General features: G+C 36.2%; 1 protein-coding gene across 11 annotated transcripts in view; it reads right to left on the bottom strand.

Moving 5' to 3' along the window:
* Positions 1-6,432: 6,432 nt before the first annotated feature.
* The window catches only part of PTPN13 (protein tyrosine phosphatase non-receptor type 13), a 235,222-nt gene continuing 221,748 nt past the window's right edge, over positions 6,433-19,906 (bottom strand). For all 11 annotated transcript variants that reach the window (XM_036895853.2, XM_036895852.2, XM_036895854.2 and 8 more), the window contains 7 exons: positions 18,385-18,488; positions 16,293-16,441; positions 14,764-14,854; positions 12,388-12,725; positions 10,598-10,813; positions 9,477-9,539; positions 6,433-7,126 (listed from right to left, as the gene is read on the bottom strand). In XM_036895853.2, the coding sequence (XP_036751748.2) occupies positions 7,031-7,126; positions 9,477-9,539; positions 10,598-10,813; positions 12,388-12,725; positions 14,764-14,854; positions 16,293-16,441; positions 18,385-18,488 (1,057 nt within the window). In that variant the 3' untranslated portion in view covers positions 6,433-7,030. The remainder of the gene's footprint in view (positions 7,127-9,476; positions 9,540-10,597; positions 10,814-12,387; positions 12,726-14,763; positions 14,855-16,292; positions 16,442-18,384; positions 18,489-19,906) is intronic.

The raw sequence follows: 19,906 nt of genomic DNA, 5'->3' as shown, positions 1-19,906 counted from the left end.
GACCATGTAGATATTGTACAAAGTACAGCTGCAAAATTCTTTGCATTGTCCAAATCAGTTCTTATACCTTGTAAAAAGTAAGAACTCTGTGAAACTGGAGCATTACTGTCCAGTTGTATTTCTGTTCTTCCCAAGTGAAAGCACAAAGATACTGGCTATCCTTATCAACTGGAATACTTAAGAAGGCACTGCATAGATCAGTTACAGTGAAAAATGTGCTTTCAGTAGGAATGGATGTCAATAGCGTATGGTGGTTAGGAATAACAGGGTGCTGAGGATAGCAATGCTGTTTATTGCTGGAGGTCCTGGACAAACCTCCATCATCAGCCACTGGGTTTTCTCACAGGTAAAATAGGGGTATTAGACTAATTCAGGGGATAAGGATTCCCTGAGCATTGTCATCTTCTATTATGGGCATGATGCCTTGAAAGGCTTCTTTATTTATTGGGTATTGATTGATTCTGGGGAAAGGTTTTGAGGGATCTATTTGAATCTTCATGGGAGGTGGATGTGGATTCTGCCAATATCAGTTGAAGATTGTGCCCACAAAAAAGGGTGTAGCTGACTCAGTAGGAACAAATGATCAGTGTTCCCAGACTCAGCTGAAGTGCTGTGAAAGATGGAGCAAATAAAAGATGTTTAAGGGTCATTCAATTCCCCTGGTTGGCTATTTTGATTACTATTGTCAAATTCTAGAATTATTTCCCCTTTTTAGGAGGAAGAAATTCTGGCATGATACATTTCTCTCTCTCTCTCTCTTTCATCTTTCATCTATTTTATAGAAATCTTGAGTAAGGAAGAGGGACTAAGGAGAAAAGGGTGTGTTATCTCTCAAGGGCCTAAAAAGAGAATAGGTTCAGAGATAGGAACCTGTTGACATTTGTTTGAAACCCCCACTATCTGAACTGTTTTATTACTCCAAGGCAGGGGCTGCTTAAAAGCAGTGGGCTTGAACACTGACAGCATAGCTTTGGTGCAATAAGGACAAAGATTTACTTCTACTCTGGAGAGTGATTTCTCTATACCAACTAAGAGGGAGGACTGGGAAGAACCCCTGCAGCTCCTTGGAGCCAGCCTTTGGGAGTAAGAGGACTTTGGTAAGGCTAGCTAGAGGGCTGGAGGCACCCAAAACATCTAAACTTGTAACAGTCTTTTTTCCAGTGTCTGGGCTGTTTGCAACGATAGCAAGAGCTAGGTGGTTTTGAATTTGTTTAGGAGCCTTCACTTGCTGGAGTTGAAAGTCAAGAATCTTAGTGGCTTTTCATTTTAGGTGACTCATCTAGGGTGTGAGCAAGCTGGTTTGCCAAATTAACTAAATCCAGAGTGGACATGGTTTTCCATTCTATCCTGGCCTTTTTAACTGAAAAAGAAAGATCCTGGTTCAGCCTGTTGATAAACAGTGTTAAGTGCTACCCGGGTGGATTCAAAATCTAAAGGAAGGCCAGAATTGTTTTTTTAAAACCATCTTAAGTAGATTGCAATAGTTATGAACAAGTTCATCAGGCTTTGTGTAAAAGCCTGAACTTTATTCCAATCAACAGACTTCGGAAAAGCTATTGATATTTCCAGTGAGTGTTCTAGCATTTTGCCAAAAGTTAGGGATTCTTTTTTTCTAAATCTTTTTCAGGGTTTTCCCGTTGAGCTGGTTTCATCCAATGCTTGACCCTGGCCTTCACCAACAAGCATGTGGATTAACTGATATAAATCTGAGCTACCAAGTTGGTAGATTTGAGTAACTATGTTAAATTCTTCAGTAAACCCATGGGGGTTCTTAAATCACTTTTGGAACTTTTTAACTATGGCTGGCATTTTGGCCTTTGTTTGGGGAGCATAAGCAGCTTGGTGTTATTTAGATCCTCAGAAGCCTTAACTGTAAAGGGACAGGTTTTAATAGGTTCAGGAGAGGAGGGTGTTGATGAGGTGGGGGGACAGTGCAGACAGAATGGAGGAAAATGGTACCACAGGCAGGTCTGAGCACAAAGTGGCTGCCATGTGTCTGGAGACAAAGAAGATGGGGGAAAGGAAAAGAGGCCTCACAAGTGACTTTGGCTTCTTCCAATGGTTTGTTTGCCTTAGTTAATTTAGAAAGAGCATTTTGCAAAGAGGCAAACTTAGAATCCTGAAAATGTTTTGAAGCATCAAGGTATAAATTAAAATAGGCATCCCATTCAGTTGTAGTTTTTTTTGAACAGTGGCTTTTTAATTTAATTTTGAGAAAATGAGTTTGGGGAGATTGAAAGTTCTGCATAATGGCCATTGGTATTCTAAATTTTTTCTTGTTAAGTCGGTCCATTTAGTTAGATATGCAAATGAGGAGGGACCATAATGTTTAAACATAAAGCCAGCTGGGGTCCTAGAAGAGGGGGTGCCCTCACAGTATTTTGATGATTGAGATCTCACTTCTTAGAGATTTTTCTCTACAACAAAGAGAAAAATTCCTAAGCAGCAGAGTTTTAACAGCAACAGTCTGGTTCTAAAAGGAATCAGACCAAAGGCTAGCACAATTCCAATAGGAATGGTCTGGTTTTGAAAAGGAATCAAACTAAAGGCCAGTGCAGTTCCAACAGGCACAGTTCCAGTAGGAACTATACAATCCCCAAAAGGAGACACTCCAAAGGACTGCACAATTCCAATAGCAACAGTCCAGTTCCAAACAAGATGCAGACTGAAGACTAGCACAGTTCCACAGGAACAGTATGATTCCAGAAAGAAATCATATTGAAGGCCAAATGGCCTTCAATAAAGACCTTTAAGTAGATCTCAAATAAAGCATGGAGAGCTCAAAAACACAAAAATAGCAGAGTTCAAAATCCAGGAGACTTACCCCAAAATCCAGGGTCGGCAAGAAAGCTCAGTGGGTTCTGTTGGTACTGGCACCTGTTTGCTCACCAGCCTCAAAGTTACTGAGGGTCACTGCTGGATCCCACTTCTGATACCAAGTAATGTTAGCCTTAAAAATAAAAGTTATTTTACCAGCAAAAAATGGTTTTATTCAGTAGCAGCAGAGAATTGCAATTTGGGACAAGCAAGCCATGGCAAAACCATAGGCAAGTCTGGAGAACAAAAGAGAGGAATGCTTTTATAGAAAAGGCAGAGTTCAAAGAGATGTTTTAAACAGAAAGTCCATTGGAGGAAACTGGGTGTTCTATGTATCATGCTTTCTCATTGGCTGGCCCATTTCCCATGGAGGCAGAAACCTTTCTTCTCCTTGCTGGGTAGTAAAGTAGCCGAAACAGTATTGACTTACAAGGTGTCCATCTCTTCTGGTGGCATCTGCAATTGACAAGGAGTGTGAGTATGAGAACTCCCCCTGCTGGCCTCCTAATTCCACTTTAGTGTGGTTTTCCTTAATTTTCACACAGATAATGTGAAAACACTTGGTTCAATGCATGGGAAGAAATGTGTTCTGTCCCCTTCTCTTTCCTGGTACAGTCACAGTTCCAGTGTAGAAAGGGTAATTCAGTCTAACCCAGTTTAATGATCACATTTCAGCTTCTAAGCAACCTTCTGAACAGCTTTTTGTACTTTACCCACATAGAGGAGCCCAACCTGAGTGACCAGGTTTATTCATTTTGCCAGATAGAGCTAATATGTTGGTAACATGCTTTATCAGTGTCCTGAGAGTTTGCTTAGTGTGACCTTTAGAATATACTCAATTTTGAGTTAATGGATAAAATTATGTTTCTAAACCTGTAGAGCTGAAAACCACTTCAAATACTTCCTACCAGAAAATCTTTTTTCAACAGTTATAAAATCAGGTACTCTGGGGTTGAGATCTTCAAATATTGACACATTGGTAGCTACTGAGGAATTGTGAAAACTGGCAGAACTGGAAAGGCACACACTGCTTGCTGCTACCCAATATCTGTTGTTTCCTTTGTTCTTACCAACAGAACCAAGGTTTTGATCAGGACAGTAATATGACTAGCTCAAAATAAATTTCTTGAAGCAAGAGATGGCTGTGTGACAAAGTTGTTGCTAATAGGATGGAAGTGGACCTCTGCTTGAGATTTCTGGAAAATTTTGCTTTTTATGTCCTTGCCACTGGCTGAGCCTTTTTCTTTGTCAACTCCTCCTATTCCCATTATGGAATGTGTATGTAATAGCTGGAACTGCATCAGCCATTTCCAGACCATCAAGGAAATGCCAGGATATTTATATATCTGTTGACATTCTTGAACTGTAGAATCAATGGCAGCAACTGCATGCTTCTGAACTTGTTTTCTTAAGAGATATCTAATTTGTGTAAGCCTGTTTGGTTTTTTGTTAGTTGCAGTCAAATGCAATTCCAAATCAATATATTAAAATTTAAATTGGCTTTAAAACATTATACAGGTCAATGCCGATTTGTTACATTTATCTCCACCATAACAAGGTACACTGAATATTTATAAATTATGTAAAATGGGAACACATTCTTGCACTGCCAAGGAATCAATGACCAGTGGATAGTTTCAGTTAGCTTTCTTTTATTAGATTCATCACATTACAATTAGATAACTAGATAACTAGTCATTGTAAAATCAAGAGATCTAACAGCCTATCTGGAACCACAGATGTGAACACCTTATCTTTTCTCCAAGCCATTTCTGTCCTTTTTTATCATAACTCAGAAATATTTCTACTAATGACACCTATCAACATTTTGATTTGGGGACAAAATGTTTCTAATCCTGAAATGCTCAGAACTATACTAAGATATCAATCTTTAAGAATATACAACTTTACTTCAGTTTTATGAATAGATCCCATCACACTTTGGGCCTCCCCTTCTGTAGCATAGAGTTGTCTGTCTTGGTGAAACCGCTGCTCAGCGAACTCATTTCCCAGCTTCTGTGTTCTCAGAGGCACCATTTGACTGGCTCTTGCTGATGGAACAAGTGGCACTGGTGTGCTTTGCTTCCAGGCCTGCCCAGTTCATAAAATCCCTCCATAGGTAGCCCTCCTGAGCTCTTTCCCATCTGGCTGGGGGAATGGAGATGATTTCCAGGACGATCTTTGTAGCTGTGTTGGTTACAGAACCTCTATCACTCTGGTTTCCTAAAAATTGGAGGGTGGAGAGCTGCCTTGCTGAGCTATTCAATTGCCCAGCGTTGTTACATAAACTAGAAATAAGCTCCTATTATGTTTGAGCCATTATATGTCTGGGTGTGTATTTTATAGTACTTAGCTATATAATAAGTGTTAAGAGCCAAGCTGTATGTATTCATTCACTTGACAGTTGAGTATTTCCATATGCCATCCTGTATCTGTGGCCTTGTCATGCTTTTTAACAAAAGTGGCCCTGGCAAATGGCTCATGACATTCCACAGTAGTGGAGCCAGCCCCACCCAGATGAGGGAGGTAACACATTGGAGTTTCCATTCAGGGGTTGTAAATTGAAACTGGCATTTTCTTCCCATCATAGTTTCCATTTCCTAGTTTCATTCTTCCCAGAAAAAGGATCCTTCTTTGCTTTCTCCCTTTCCCATTTCTGTTGACTTCAGATGGTAGTTAATCACCTCCAGCTGTACTGGCTCCTAGAGCCCTACTGGCCTAGTTTCCTGGGCTTATGACAGGAAAACAAGGCCTCAGGATTCCAAATCACTCGGATCAGGGGTTTCCAATGTCTTTTAAAGCAACAGAAACCTTTTGTCAAATGAAATCTCCAGTTACAACCCAATCTATAAAAACTGTTCTGATTAAAGTGAATGCTGGTGGTGATGCTTCGCTTGACAGATTTGGAGCTACTTCTGACCAGGTGGCGAGTCAAACATCACTGGGGGGCTTTGTGCATTAGAGTCTTTTGCCCTCACATGGCCTCATACTCGGAAATAGGTCCCAGCAAATCATTGAAACTGGGCAAGATCAGGAATTCAAGTTAAATAGCTCAGAATCAGTCAATCCTATGAGGGCGAACTAAGCAGTCTCCCAGGCCCTGCAACGGCATCACTCACAGCTGAGTGGAGGAGGGGTGCTGTCAGAACCAGACGCAGTGGGACGCGCTCAGTGTGGAGAATCGGAAGCAGGTTTTCTGAGGCTGATCTCTTTCACTTCAGGCAGAACCAGATATAAACATTCCAAGTAGTATGATACTGTTTTCTGTGATTACTGCTCATCAGCTGAGATATTCTGGGTTTTACTACATACACTGAGGACTTGTAAATATTCTGATTTATGTATCAGGTAGGCACAATAAGCTGGTACCACTCACAGGGAGGCAGAAGGAATGGAGAGTGAATTTCTTAGCTACTGTTAGCCAATACCTGACCCTCATGTCTGACCTTGATGAAAATTTCTCAGGGTTGCTGACAACATTCCCAGTCTGTGTGGCTGGCGTGACTGGGACCAAGTGGGGACACAGGAAGCTGGGAAGTTCCTGCCTTTGCAGAGGCCTGGGTGTTGTTAAAAAAAATAAAACTCTGAAAATGTTTAATTTGCAGACACTTTGGCTTGTTCATATTTTAAAGTGTATTTTTTTATTTACAATGTGAGATAATACATAAACAGATGTAGTTACAAACATATCTGGTAACTCCATTTTCATGAAAAAGCATATAAATACATTACAGGAAATTCTGTATAGTAAATAGTAGAAATTGATACAGTAAACATTTGCTACTTTTTTCTATGCCAATATTACTGTCATTTAAAGCTTACGTACTGGTTTCAAGTATCCCCTATAAAATGACTCTACTAAAATACTGGGAAAGAACTTTACTATAAACATGATTGGTAGATTAAAAATAGACTCAGTGCGTCTTTGTAACAATGTCAACTATAATCAAATGCTGCTTTAAACATCCCTAAGATCTGCATTATTCATTTAGTATTAAAAATTTTAAAATAATGATCACAGGTTAAAGTAGCTGTAAAAATACAACATTTCAACATTATTTACTGTTATGAAGAATGCCCCTCCTCTAAGGTAGAGGAGAATAAGCATAATAACATTGTGTGGACTTGGCGCCCTGTCATCTTTACTTTAAATAGAGCAGGAGCATCTGTTGGATGTTAGGAGGGAAATGGAAAGGCATTTCTTCTTCTCATGTCATTTCAGAAGTTGGGTTTGCTCTTTTTGCTCCTCTTCAGCTTGAAGACGTGTCAGGACATAAAGGATGACTTGATAGCAGAAAATGTATTGATCCTATGGCCAAAAAAAGAGGAGAGAGAGAGAGAGCAGGAAAAGACTTCAGATACACAATGTTAATCTTTTATGTATATATAGCCCCACCACTACTGAAAGTGAAGTTTGAGTAATTTTGAAAATATGGAAAACATTTTTTGTAATGTTGAACATAAAAAGTGGAATATACAATTGTGCAATGTCATAAAAATTATAAAATACAGAAAAAAGATTGACAAAATTGGGGGTGGCTGGTAGAAATATCTCAGAGTGCTAACTGATGTTGTCTCTGATTGGTGGATCTGTTTTTGTGCTTTGGTAATAATTTATGATTTGCTTTTATAATGGAAAAATAAACTTCATACAAAACTTCTTCTGGATTTATTGAACTTAATCTTGCTGTTCTGAAATATCAGGAAGAAATACAAAATAATTTTCTTCCAATATTTTGGGACAAAAGAATATGGAAATCAAGGTTTTCCACAAATTAACTTTTTTGGCAAAATTACTCTCTATGAAGTTGATGGTACAGGGATCTGAATTTTCTTGTTATGTGGCAAGGAATTAATAAGCCTAAAAATAAATGATATACTAAATGGAAAGTAATAAATTAGTAACGATAGATGAATCTCATTTCAAACAGCTGTGTGAGTGTTTGCACACCTATCACACGTGCAGACTAAGGAATATAAGAATGTTGACTAAAATGCTAAAACCTCTAAAGAGTAGGAAAAGAAGTAACCCTTTTATTATTTTTTTCTCATCTGAATTTTAACTTCCTGCATTCTCCATGTTTATCCTTAACTTTCATGACACACACAATCCATTAGCAAACCCACTTTGCATAATATCCTCTTCTCCCTATATCCACACCCACCACTCCAGTCTGGGCCACCACTGCTTGTCACCTATCTGACCTCCCTGCTTCTAATGCTGGACCTTCCTCCCCAAATTGGGTCTTGTTTTAACACAGAAACCAGAGCAGGCCTTTAAAATATGAATCATATCATGTCACTCCATCCTGACAATCCTGTGATGGCTCCACATCACTCAGAGGAGAGCCCAGGCCCTGTCACCTCCCCTCCTCCCTCCACTTCAGCCATATGGGCTGTGACCGTTCTTAAACATCAAGGCCCCCTTCCACCCTGGACTTGCCTGCAGGTGGTGCTTACTCTCAGATATCTACATGACCCTCCTTCCAATATTTGCTAAAGTGTTACTTTCTCAGCAGTGCCACCTTCTTTACAATAGCACCCCCAACCTGCCACACGACCCATCTTCTTTACCCTACTTTTTCCCTCTAAATCAATGATCACTTTCAAAGATCCTGTATATTTTTCTTCGTGCATTTATTGTCTGCCTTCCTCAGCACTACTGCACTAGAAGATCTCTGTCATTCTGGCAGGATCTTCCTTTTATTCACGATGTGCTCCAAGCACCTAGAAGAGTGCCTGGCACTTAGAAGGTACTCAATGAGTTGAACAAATGAATTTCCTGGGTCTAAAGAATAGCTTATTCTGATCAATGTTTTCTTTACTTAAAAATGTGACTGTAAATATTTAATATTTAGGAGATTTAATTTGAATAAAATGGTATATGAAAGGAAAGCAGGCAAGTTCTGATTTTAAGTATAGTAAGCTTCTTTATTCTTCAAGAGGTAGAGAAATGTCAATTTATAGATACATGAAAATAGCTTCCACATCCCTCCCCGCAATATAAATAAAAAGGATAGTGGAACTACTCAGAACAGAGAGACACTCTAAATGATGCCATCCCTGTGAAGGACATAGGTCTATAGGTCATAATCTATGTGACATAACCCATGATTTGATTTTAGGTATGAGAAATGAAAATGATCACAACAGAGGATAAATGGGCCCACTCATTCAGTCTACACCTAGAGTATCTTCAAGCTAATCAACGCCTTCTAGGCTACCTTCCTGCTTTCTAGTCAATGCTGCTGTATTCATTTCTTAGGAAATTCCAATATAAATTCTGTAGCAAGAATATTCCCTTCTATCTCTTTTTTAGGAGAAGGAATACCACTAATTACATGCTATTTTGTATCACCCCAATTTTTTGCCCCCAATATAACACCCCATTCTCTGCAATCTATTCAGTATACTTAATTTCCTTATTTTTTAAATTAAAAAGGCAACATTTAAAAAAGCCTAGAAATATTTCCTTTTTTTCTGAATTAGTCCTCATGCATTAAAAAAATAAGTCTGTTACTAGCTTAAATCTTTGGTTTTGTACAATAATGTGGGAACGCTGAAAGAAGAGAACACTCAAAAAACTGGTTTAACTGGCATGCTTAAATTATTGGTATCTTCATAAAAATTCTCATTAGAAAACAGCAACCAAGACTCACCTCTGTCTGAACCATTCCATGTCTTTGTAGTCTCATGCAGCGCACTAAATCAGAGATGTCAAACTGCCAAAGGAAATAGAGTGTATATGTTAGATAAAAAGGGTAACTGAATTTGAACCCCGAAGATTCACAGAGGAGGGGCTTATTCAGATTTCTGTACCCCATTCTCTTTCCCCTTCTAGCAGTTTTGGTAAACTGTTCTTGACAAATTTGGTGAACTGACTTTATCATCATTTGATAATTTTATTTCAGATCTTTCTAAGAATTACGGAAGGTTATTCTATTTGAAAATCCCCAACAGAGATTCTCTTCCCTTTGAAATTTGACTAAATTGTATTATTATTTTAAAAACAAGGCAAACTATTCTTATATTTTGCTTTTCAGAATGAAATTCCTGATCTTTTTATTTTCACTGATATTTAAGAGCTTGAAACAAGTGAGAAATAGACTATTTTGTTTTGTCCTACTTAAATTATTATGGTAGATAATATAGAGTGTAAAGAGCAAGACAGAACTATTCTTAACTAAAAGTCTTTAAGATATGATGATTTTAATTATACATATATGCTACGATATTCCAACATTTTAAATAAGTCTTACTAACTTAGCTTTTAAGTAAAATTATACTCTTATTAGCTTTATTTATCTAGTAATAATATTTTTAATTGGGAGTACTTGTTTAGAGATAGACTATTAGCATCAGTTTGTTTAACAAAATAGACATTTCCCACCTATAGGTTACAATAACCAAAAAGAAAACAAGCTTTCTATTTTAAAAAATAAACTTTCTTTTGTGCTTTAATGTTTCCATCCCTAAAAGTGTGATAATAACACTGACATTATCTCATACAAGTCTATAGATGGTAAAGAGTATAAAATGCAATATTGCATAAGAGGCTTTTGAGCACATGGTTAAAAAAACCCCAGTAAAACCAATATAAATTTAAAATACTATTTCTTCTTGATTACAGTCTATGCAGTTTTGAATGTTTACTAAAATATAATTCTCTGTAGAAGGAAAAGTAAGGCCTTCATACAAACCAATAAATAAAAACTCCCAAGATTAGATTTCATCATTATTTCCAGTTAAATACTTGTTCAGCCTGTTATCTTGTACTCACTTCAAGATCTTGACCAATTAACCCTAGAACCACGTCTATGCATATCAGGGTCCCTGAACGTCCAATGCCAGCGCTGCAGTGTGTGGTGATGGGGCCCGATCTATGAATGTGTCTCATGTAAGAGATAAAGGTGAGCAAGTCGTCTGGCTGAGAAGGTGTATCATGGTCTGGCCAGGCAGTGAAATTCAGATGAGAAATATGTCGTACCTCTCCTGTCTGAAATTGTACAATAGAATAAGTAAAGGCATACTATACTGTTCACACAGAATTAGTTCTTAATATTATTCTGTCCTTTCAAATTTTGACTTGTCTATTGGATCTGATCAAAGAAAAGTAGAACAGAAAAAAAGACCCCATTAAACAACACACAGAAAGCCTTTATCAAGGAGGTTGCTAGATCCACATTGTAAATATTGGTTAAAACTACTTTTTGGACATCCTAAAAGCAAATTACATTTTGATATGAATAACAACCTTCTTTTTTATGACCCGCTTTCCAATACACCCCAAGTAAAATCCAGAGTCACTGCAATGGCTTCAATGACCTATGTAATCTGATGTAGGTACTTCTGAGACCTAACCTCTTCTTCCCGGTCACTTCACTTTAGGGACCTCTCTGTGGTTTCTTTAAAAACAGCAGGCACAATTCAGTGTCAGGGCATTTGCTCTCACTCTTTCTGACTGAAATGCTCCCCCCTCCACATATACCTGTGATTACTCAGTTCCTTCACGATTTTTTCCATAGCATCATCAACACCACTATTTCCTCATTACAAAGTAAGCTCCATAAGGTCAGGGATTTCTTTTTGTCTCTGCTATTAACTGCTGAATAGCAGTTAAATCTACATCATGCATTTTTAAACAAGAGCCTTATAAAGAGGGTGAGTCAAAGATCATACATTCCATAACAGGACCCTAAGCTCTATAAACATGTGTTGATTAAATAAACAAATCATTTAAGGAATACTGAACAATTGTGCTAGCATAAATAATGGATTGGCTAGTGTAAATGAATAAGGAGGTATAATCTTTAATTCTTTGTAAAATCACAAATAAAAAATCATGAGGATATTTTCAGGCTATGTTTACATGCTGCCAGTAGAACTGAGTCAATATCCTGTTTGTATGAAAATAAAATTACTCTGTTTCTTTAAGAAAGCTAAAACTCCAAGAGGAAATACATTGCTCATACCTAGCTAATATGACTAAGACAGGTGAGTGAAACTGACGTGCTGTGCAGGTGAGTAAGCAGTAGTAGCTTTACTTAAGATGTGTCCACTTACCCAATTCAAGCTAAACTTATTCAGTGGTTAGGTAGCTGCAGTAGAAATTACCTGAATAACACATGTTCATGCTATAATTGTCCATATAGTATCAAATATGTTGTCTTTATGAGGGAATATTTTTTTAAAGATTTTCTTAAAAACAGTTTTATTGAGTCTACTTAGAGGTTTGACCTTTTAAAAATGAGTTTCTAGCACATAGCTTCCAAGACATTCTGTGCCATCTCTAAGCAAAGGATGGTGGATGATCACATTAGAAGTCCTTTATCCTCATTTTCATTTTAATACAGTACATACTGGAGGGAACTGGTAGGATTCATGAAGAGGGTCACACTTAAGCTTTTATTAGATAAGAAAAAATAATAGGCGGTATTAGTTCCATTGAAATGGGAACCAAGAAGTCACTGGCTTTTATTTAGAAATACATTGATACATTCATGAACAGACCAGGCCTGCATTGCAACTAGGAGATGAGTCTTGGTAAACAGAAAGACTTAACTCACTTACCTGAATGTCTTCTAGGGTCATCGCCCTTACCACAAAGCCCTGTGCCTGCTGCATGCTCACGAGAGCCAGCCGAAGTCTGTTACTGACAATTGTTGTCTTGCCTAGGGTGTCAGGCCAATAGCGCTGGCATTTGATTTTTTCTCCTTCTACTTCTTGGGTCATCATGGCTATCACTGTGGACTTCTGTTCCCAAATCATCTGCCAAAAATCTCCAACAGTTGTAGGGAGAGGTCCTTGGCAGGCAATGTAAAGGAACTCTTCTTTTCCCACTGGTATCTTAATGAAACTGGCATTGATATATCCACTGTCATCTCCAAGAGGCACTCTTGTAGCATCATCTGTGAATTTCCCACCATGAAATAGACATCTACATCATGCATTTTTAAACAAGAGCCTTATAAAGAGGGTGAGTCAAAGATCATGAAAAATTCATCATAACCACAGATGAAGTTACAAACACATTTAATAAAAACATACTTTCAAATTGTAGTAAGGTCAAATAATTTTATATTTACTCATTCCACTCATATGTTACAAGTATATCTAAGATGTCAACTCTGAGTTTCTGACAGAATATTCAGTATTTATTATTTACACAGATTTAGCTGAAGAAGTTAATATCAATAAATAAATACATTTAGAACACTTTAATAAGTAACCAGAGAAACAAACACAACTTTGCTACTTCTTTTCCATCCATATTTCAATGATGATGATAATAATAATGAATTTAATAAAAGGCTATGCCAATAAATTCTTCAAAAAACAAAAATTATTACTGTGAAAATATTAAAGCACTTACTACAAATACAATTGAAATAATTAATTCTTGCTCATCTAATTAAATTATATTCCTTATGATAAGCAGACAGAAGATAAAACTACCACAATAAATAAAAAGGTAGCTCACTTTATTCTCCAGGCCTATATGCTCTTGTCTTTGTCTATTGTAATTTTCTATGTCCAAAATGTAATTTTTCAAACCCAGCTGCCACAGTGAAAGTAAATGTAAGCCACCTTATCCAAGATAATTAATTTGTATTTAATACACTGGAAGTCATTTTTATTGCAAATATTTATAAATTTAACTGGTAATTTCTGTGATTACCAAATTAAGTCTTAGTAATAGGGTTTCAAAATTCCCCATCAGTTTTCCTTCTATTACTTGACTTCTATCTCAGTCCAGAGAGATAAACACACTCAGTAGTTTTGGATTTACAGCTTATCCCATTTTGACTTTGAAATACTAGTCTGTTCATTTTTTTTTTTGCCTGAAACAATTTCCACCTACTTCATGCCAAATAATGATCTATCTATTCCATTTAAAAAATTCTAAGAGTCACTTCTTTTTTTTTAATTCAAGTATAATCGATACACATTTTATGTTGGTTCAAGTACACAACACAGCAGTCAACATTTACCCATATTATGCACTCACCCCCACTACAGCAGTTGCTATCTATTGACACAGGAAGATGTTCAAGAATCATTGGCTATATTCTCCATGCTGTGCTACCATTCCTGTGACCAACTTACATTATGATTGAGAATTTTTGTGCTGTTATATCCCCTGCTAAGATTCACTTCTTACAGGAAATTTTCCAAAATGAATGTGTCTTATATCTTAATTGAAAAAATTCAACTGTATTATTATTTATTACATGATATGTCCTGTTCTTTGTCTTTGGATTAATGACTTCCTGGCAAAGGGTCAGTGTGTCATACGGTGTTATCCAATGTTCTAATATATAAAGATGTGGCTGATGATTACTATAAAAAGGTTGCTAGATGTTAATACTTTGGTTATATAAACATATTCATATATAATTACAAAAAAATCACATGTCGATTGGTGGTATGGGTAAAATGGGAAAAAAATAGCCTTTTCTCCCTTCCTGGTATCTGACATAAAGTTTAATGCAACCAGGTAGAATCATTTTAGTCACATGCATGTACATAATTATTATGTACCAAAGACTTTTTTATAAACTTAAAATGAGTAGAATAAATCGATGTTGTTTGTGACACAGACACAAAGAAATTGCTCATCTTGAAGCCAATTCATATTTTTAAAAAGATTTAAAAAGTATTGATTGGGCATCACTGATTAATTTCTAATACTATGCTAGTAAAAAATGCATGACTATCTGAGGAAATATTTAAGATTCCTCTGATCAATTTCTAGAATACATAGATAACTTAAAAAGGAATTTTCACTGTACACCTAAATTTATTCATTACTGATTTAAATCTGAAATTGTGTGAGTGTTTTATGTGCACATTCATGTGAGAGAGAGGGTTAACTAGCATAAAAGTTTTAAATGAGGTCAAATTATTTCAGATATACATTTTATTTGAAGCCAAATTGAAACTTACAGGGAAGTATATTTTTGTATCGATTTTTCCTTCTGTTTTCCTTAGTTTGTCCAATTAGACACTGATCCAAAGGTTTTAATTCTTGAAGATTCTGTAAGCAAAAGTGGAAATAAAGTTTAAGCAGTAATTCAGTAGTAACTGCAAATTTTTTAAATGTGCAGGGTGTAAAATTGGCTGTGATTTGATCATGGCACACTTTGAGTGTTAGGAAACAGTTATGTCCTGCCAAGATATAAGCCTAAAATCACAATACTCATTTGATACATCAACTGTTGAAAAATATTGTTGCAAATATATTTAACATGTAGTCAAGTAACTTTGTGAGGCAGCACTTTGTACCTTAATTTTAAATTTCAGTTTAAAGATGTCTATATCTTTTAGAAAAAAAATACAACATATAAAAAAGAATTTTGGCTTAAAATAATTAGCTGGGCAGAGTTTCTTGACAATATATTCTGTAGGGTCAAAGAGTATTCCATGTGGTAGAGCTGTGGTTAGATAGTCCTATGTTCTAATATCAACTATTTCTCACTTTTCATTCACTCCTTAATTAATTCATCCATTCATCCATCCACAGCAAATACATATTGAAAATGCCTACTGTATGCAAGATAGTATAATAAGTGCTGGGAATCCAGCAGTGAGAAAGAAGATATGATCTCGCTCTCCTAGAGCTTATAGACAATTGAGAGAAAGAGGCAGTGAAGAAGTAAACAAATATTGTGATTTTTACTTTGAAGAAATTAATAAGCTGCTATGATAGAGAAAAATAAAGATGTACTTTATAAAGGATTGTGATGGAAGGTCTCTGAGATGGTGACATTTAAAATTATGACCTTAATGGACAAACTGTGCAAAATGGAGAGGAAGAGTATACTTAACTATTGTGAGCTTGTTTCCAAATCTATATAAAGGGATTTATAATATTTTGAGCATTAAATTGAAAGCATCTGACAAAACATCTAATTGCAGAAGCTCTCAATAGAAGTTAGCCTTTTCACTTCAGTGACTACGAAAAGTTCAGGAAGTAGGCTAATAAACAGATGGTTTGAGGAAGATGGGCAACGTAAACCCCAAATGACAGTGGTCCCACACTCTTTAGCCTATGGATAGCACCAGCAAGACCACAGGAGCATGGGTTCTGAGCCACTGCTGCTTTGAACTACGGGCATGTTCTTGGACCTGTATTAAATTAGAAACTGTTGCTAATGATGAACCACATCTACAGTGTATTAATTATGAAGTTTAGTGGATTGTTGGACTTGATACTTGACTTTAAAACTCCTTATTCTTACATATGAGGTAGAGAAGATAAACTTCAGGGAGAATCATCAAGCTCCATAGTAGCTAAAGAGATGACTTCAAATCAATACTACTAGGATCTTCATTAGAAAAATTAATTTACTGCTGGATATGGCTTTCAGAATTGGAAGTAAAGTTGTAAAGTAATAGACATTTTCAAACTTTTCAGAATTTCTCCTAACCTTGCATAAATCTTTTGGAAAGAAACATTGGCAGAAATCACTTACCGCCAGCTCCTTAGATGGGATTCCTTGATCTAGTAAACCCCGCAACATTTGAATGACTGATTTCAACTTTGTACCAGTGTATTTACCGGTGGGAAGCACTTTGACAACAGGGAGAGTGGTGAGCTCCTCACTGGTCAGAAAGTAGTGATCTAACAAGAAGACAGTAGTTGATTAAAAAAAAAAAACTCCCCCAGAACTGATTTAGCCAGGGGAACTAATTTGAGCTTATTCTCACTTTATCTATTTTTACAAAAGTGAGAGTCTTTAGAATTAACAAGGCAACAGAATTAACAGGTAAGCAGATAACTACAATCAACATAGGAAAATCTTGGCCATGGCAAGTCCCTTGTACCCAACTTTTAAGGAAACACCTCACTGTTCAAAAGTTCTTAAGGCTCCTGTCTCTTACAGTTTCCAAAGGAGTTTAAATCATTTCTTTTTGCTTCTCTTGACTCAAATCGCACTATTTTCTTGACAATATGCATCTGGTCCTATTATCACTTTGCATTTAAATTAGTTTCCAATCACATGGGGAAAAGATGAGGGGAGATGCTTCCGGAATTCCCTATAATGGGCCATTGCATGAGATACACTGATCTCTCCCCTCTCTATCTACCCTCAGTATTCAGCACTAGTATCTCTGGCATTTGATAGTTTGTTTTTCCATGCAAAAGAAACCCTGTGGTCCTCAGGAGTTTTATCAAACAAGTGATATCAGTGTCTTAGAAGAAATATGTGTCTAATTTAGTATCTACTCTATGGAAACTGCTTATAGCAGAAGATGACAGCCTGGAAAAAAGTAGGAGAGACTGCTTGCTATAGTCTGCATAAGCAAAGCTTTAATTATGTGATTAATCAGTGATCAAAGCATTTTGATGATGCAGCTACTATCCAGCCAACAATAATGCTAGGCACAGTGGGTGATATAAATCTGTACAAGATACCTAAAGAAGCTTAACATTTGGCTGAGGTGAAGGGCAGTATGTGAATACGAAATTCATTTCTATGAAATAACTAAACTTTTACAGAATTGTGAATGCAACAGAAATGCAAAGGCTGAAGAGATGAGCATGGGCTATAGAAATTGACAAGTGTTGTCACTGACACCAAGAGTCTACATAAATTAAAAGTGTTAATTCAACTTCTTTCTTTTACCCACTAAGACTTCAAATGACAAAATCATGCCCTTTCACTGTATTGATATAACATTTCCTTACATGAAAAAAGAAATGAAACACTGGAGAGAACTTTATTTCTCCACTGGTTCAGTTATAAAATGACAGGCAGTAATAGCAAGGACAGATCAGTCATCTTGCTCTTAAAAATGAGGCACCGTATGATTTCACTTATATGTGGAGTATAAAAACAAAGCAAAACAGAATGAACAAAACAGCAGTAGACTTATAGATACTGAGAAGTGACTGGTGGTTACCATGGGGGAGGGGTTGGGATGGGTGAATGGGGAGTGTGAGTGGGATAAAGGGGCACCAAAATTTTCAATCACAATATAAGTTGGTCACAGGGATAGTAGTAGAGCATGGAGAATATAGCCAATGATTCTGTAACATCTTCAATGTTAGCAGATAGTAACTGCACTAGTGGGGATAAGGATTTAATAATATTTGTACTATTGAACCACTGTGTTGTATACTTGAAACCAATATAAGATTGTATACATATATATAAAAGGCTGTATATCAATGATACTTCAATTAAAATAAAAAAATGAGGTTGAGATTCAAGGGTAATAATTTTCTATCTTTGAGCTATTCTACCTATTTTACTAAACATAAAAATGTACGCCTTGACTTCTCATTCCAGAATGGCAAAATTGTGACTTTGTCTTCCCATTTAAGGTATTTACATGTTTATTTGTATGTTTTACTCTAAGCCACTGAAAATTTTAGCCTACAACTGAAAATATCTGGTTATATAAATGAATATTGATGCTTATCTATGTGATTTAACTTATGTATAGAACCAAATAATGTACACATATAGTGAAATAATATACATTCTGAAAACTATAATTTTCACTTATTTTTTTCTATCCACTGTTTTTGATGAAAAAAACTGTTAACAAAATTCTTGCCTTTAGCAGAATCTTCATGGCTTGTTGTTTCTGTTGGCAATTCATCACTTCCCCATGTTATTTCATCTTCATCAGTCTTTCTTTCTTGAGACTTCTGAATTAAGCTATGACAACAAAATACATTTGTAATAGTTTCTTCAGTTTTGTCATAAATTGAATTATGTCCTCAAATCACTTGTTTCCTGTATCATTACTATCCTATTTAAAATAGATTATTTGATTAAAAAAACCCAAATCTACAATTCTTAAAATTTATTGGTAGATATAAATTAAACTGAGTTACAGAATTGTTTAATATAGTTTAAAATTTATCCTTAAACAAATTCCAAGTCTTTGACCCTTAGATTTAAGGAGTCCTCTTGGGGATGGAGAAGGTGATGGTGTGTTTCCTTTCTTCAACATGGATGACTGATCACAATTGCATTAGTATAGCTCTCATTTTCTTGAGAGCTGCCTAGGATTGTACTGTATGGATGCATCTTAATTTATTTATAGAAGTCCTTGTTGATGGACATTAGTCTTTTGGTACAATTAGGGGTTGGACACTCCAGTTTAAGGGTATTTCCTTAATATAATAAAATTCACTACATGTTCTCATTATTCTAGGGGTGCACAGCAGATGCCATCCATCTCCCTGGTAAGGTGGATGGCTAGAAAAGAGAAACTAGGTAGAAGAAGAATGTTTGGTGCTGAGATGAGATGAAAAATGATAATTTAAAAGCATGAATACATCTTTTCACTTTTGGATATTCAGGGGAACAAAGCAGAGTACATTTGTCTGTTGATAGTATATATCACTAAAACAGGACAAGTACTAATGCTCTCAAAATGTCAATAACAGGGTAGTGTTTGCTTTTACGCTAGATGTTTTCATCTACTTCAACTAATTGTGGGTCACAATTAACATTTAATTTGTAAGTTCTGCATCCATGAGGTTTTTATCTTCTAGTAAGCATATTTTATCTGCAAGTATATACACTGGAGACACTTCAATCAGACATTCCTCATTGTACAAGATACCTCAAGAAGCTTAACATTTGGTAGAGGCCTTCTTTCACATTCTTTTCAAAAGCTGCTTAGATATTCATTGTCTGGGTATACCCTGATTTATTTTGTGCCCATTATGATTTTTTACTACTAAAAAACTACGTTGCAGTGAATATTCTTATGAAAATGTCTTTGCACACGATATTGAGACAAATTACTAGAAATCAAATTGCTAGGTGAAAAGGTGTGTACCACAGTTCTTTGAGTCTATAGCACCCATCATTGTAAGATACACTCTTGTTTACATTAGGAAAGAACTAATATTGGATTCTGGGAAAAAGATGGCAGTGTAGGAAGGCAAGGCAAAAACCTCCTATCAAAATCACCTTAAACATGAAAATACAGCAAATACGACTAGGCCTGAAAATGAACTGAAGACTGCATAACTGACTACCTACAAATGGAGAAGAAGAGAAGACCCTACAGAAAAGGGTAAAGTGGCAAAGCTGCAATCTGGCAGAACCCAAGTCCTTCC

This window comes from Manis pentadactyla, chromosome 5 (genome assembly GCF_030020395.1).
Source record: "Manis pentadactyla isolate mManPen7 chromosome 5, mManPen7.hap1, whole genome shotgun sequence".
Lineage (NCBI taxonomy): Eukaryota > Metazoa > Chordata > Mammalia > Pholidota > Manidae > Manis > Manis pentadactyla.
Note: the sequence above shows the minus strand (reverse complement) of the source record. Positions and strands in the feature narration are given on the sequence as shown.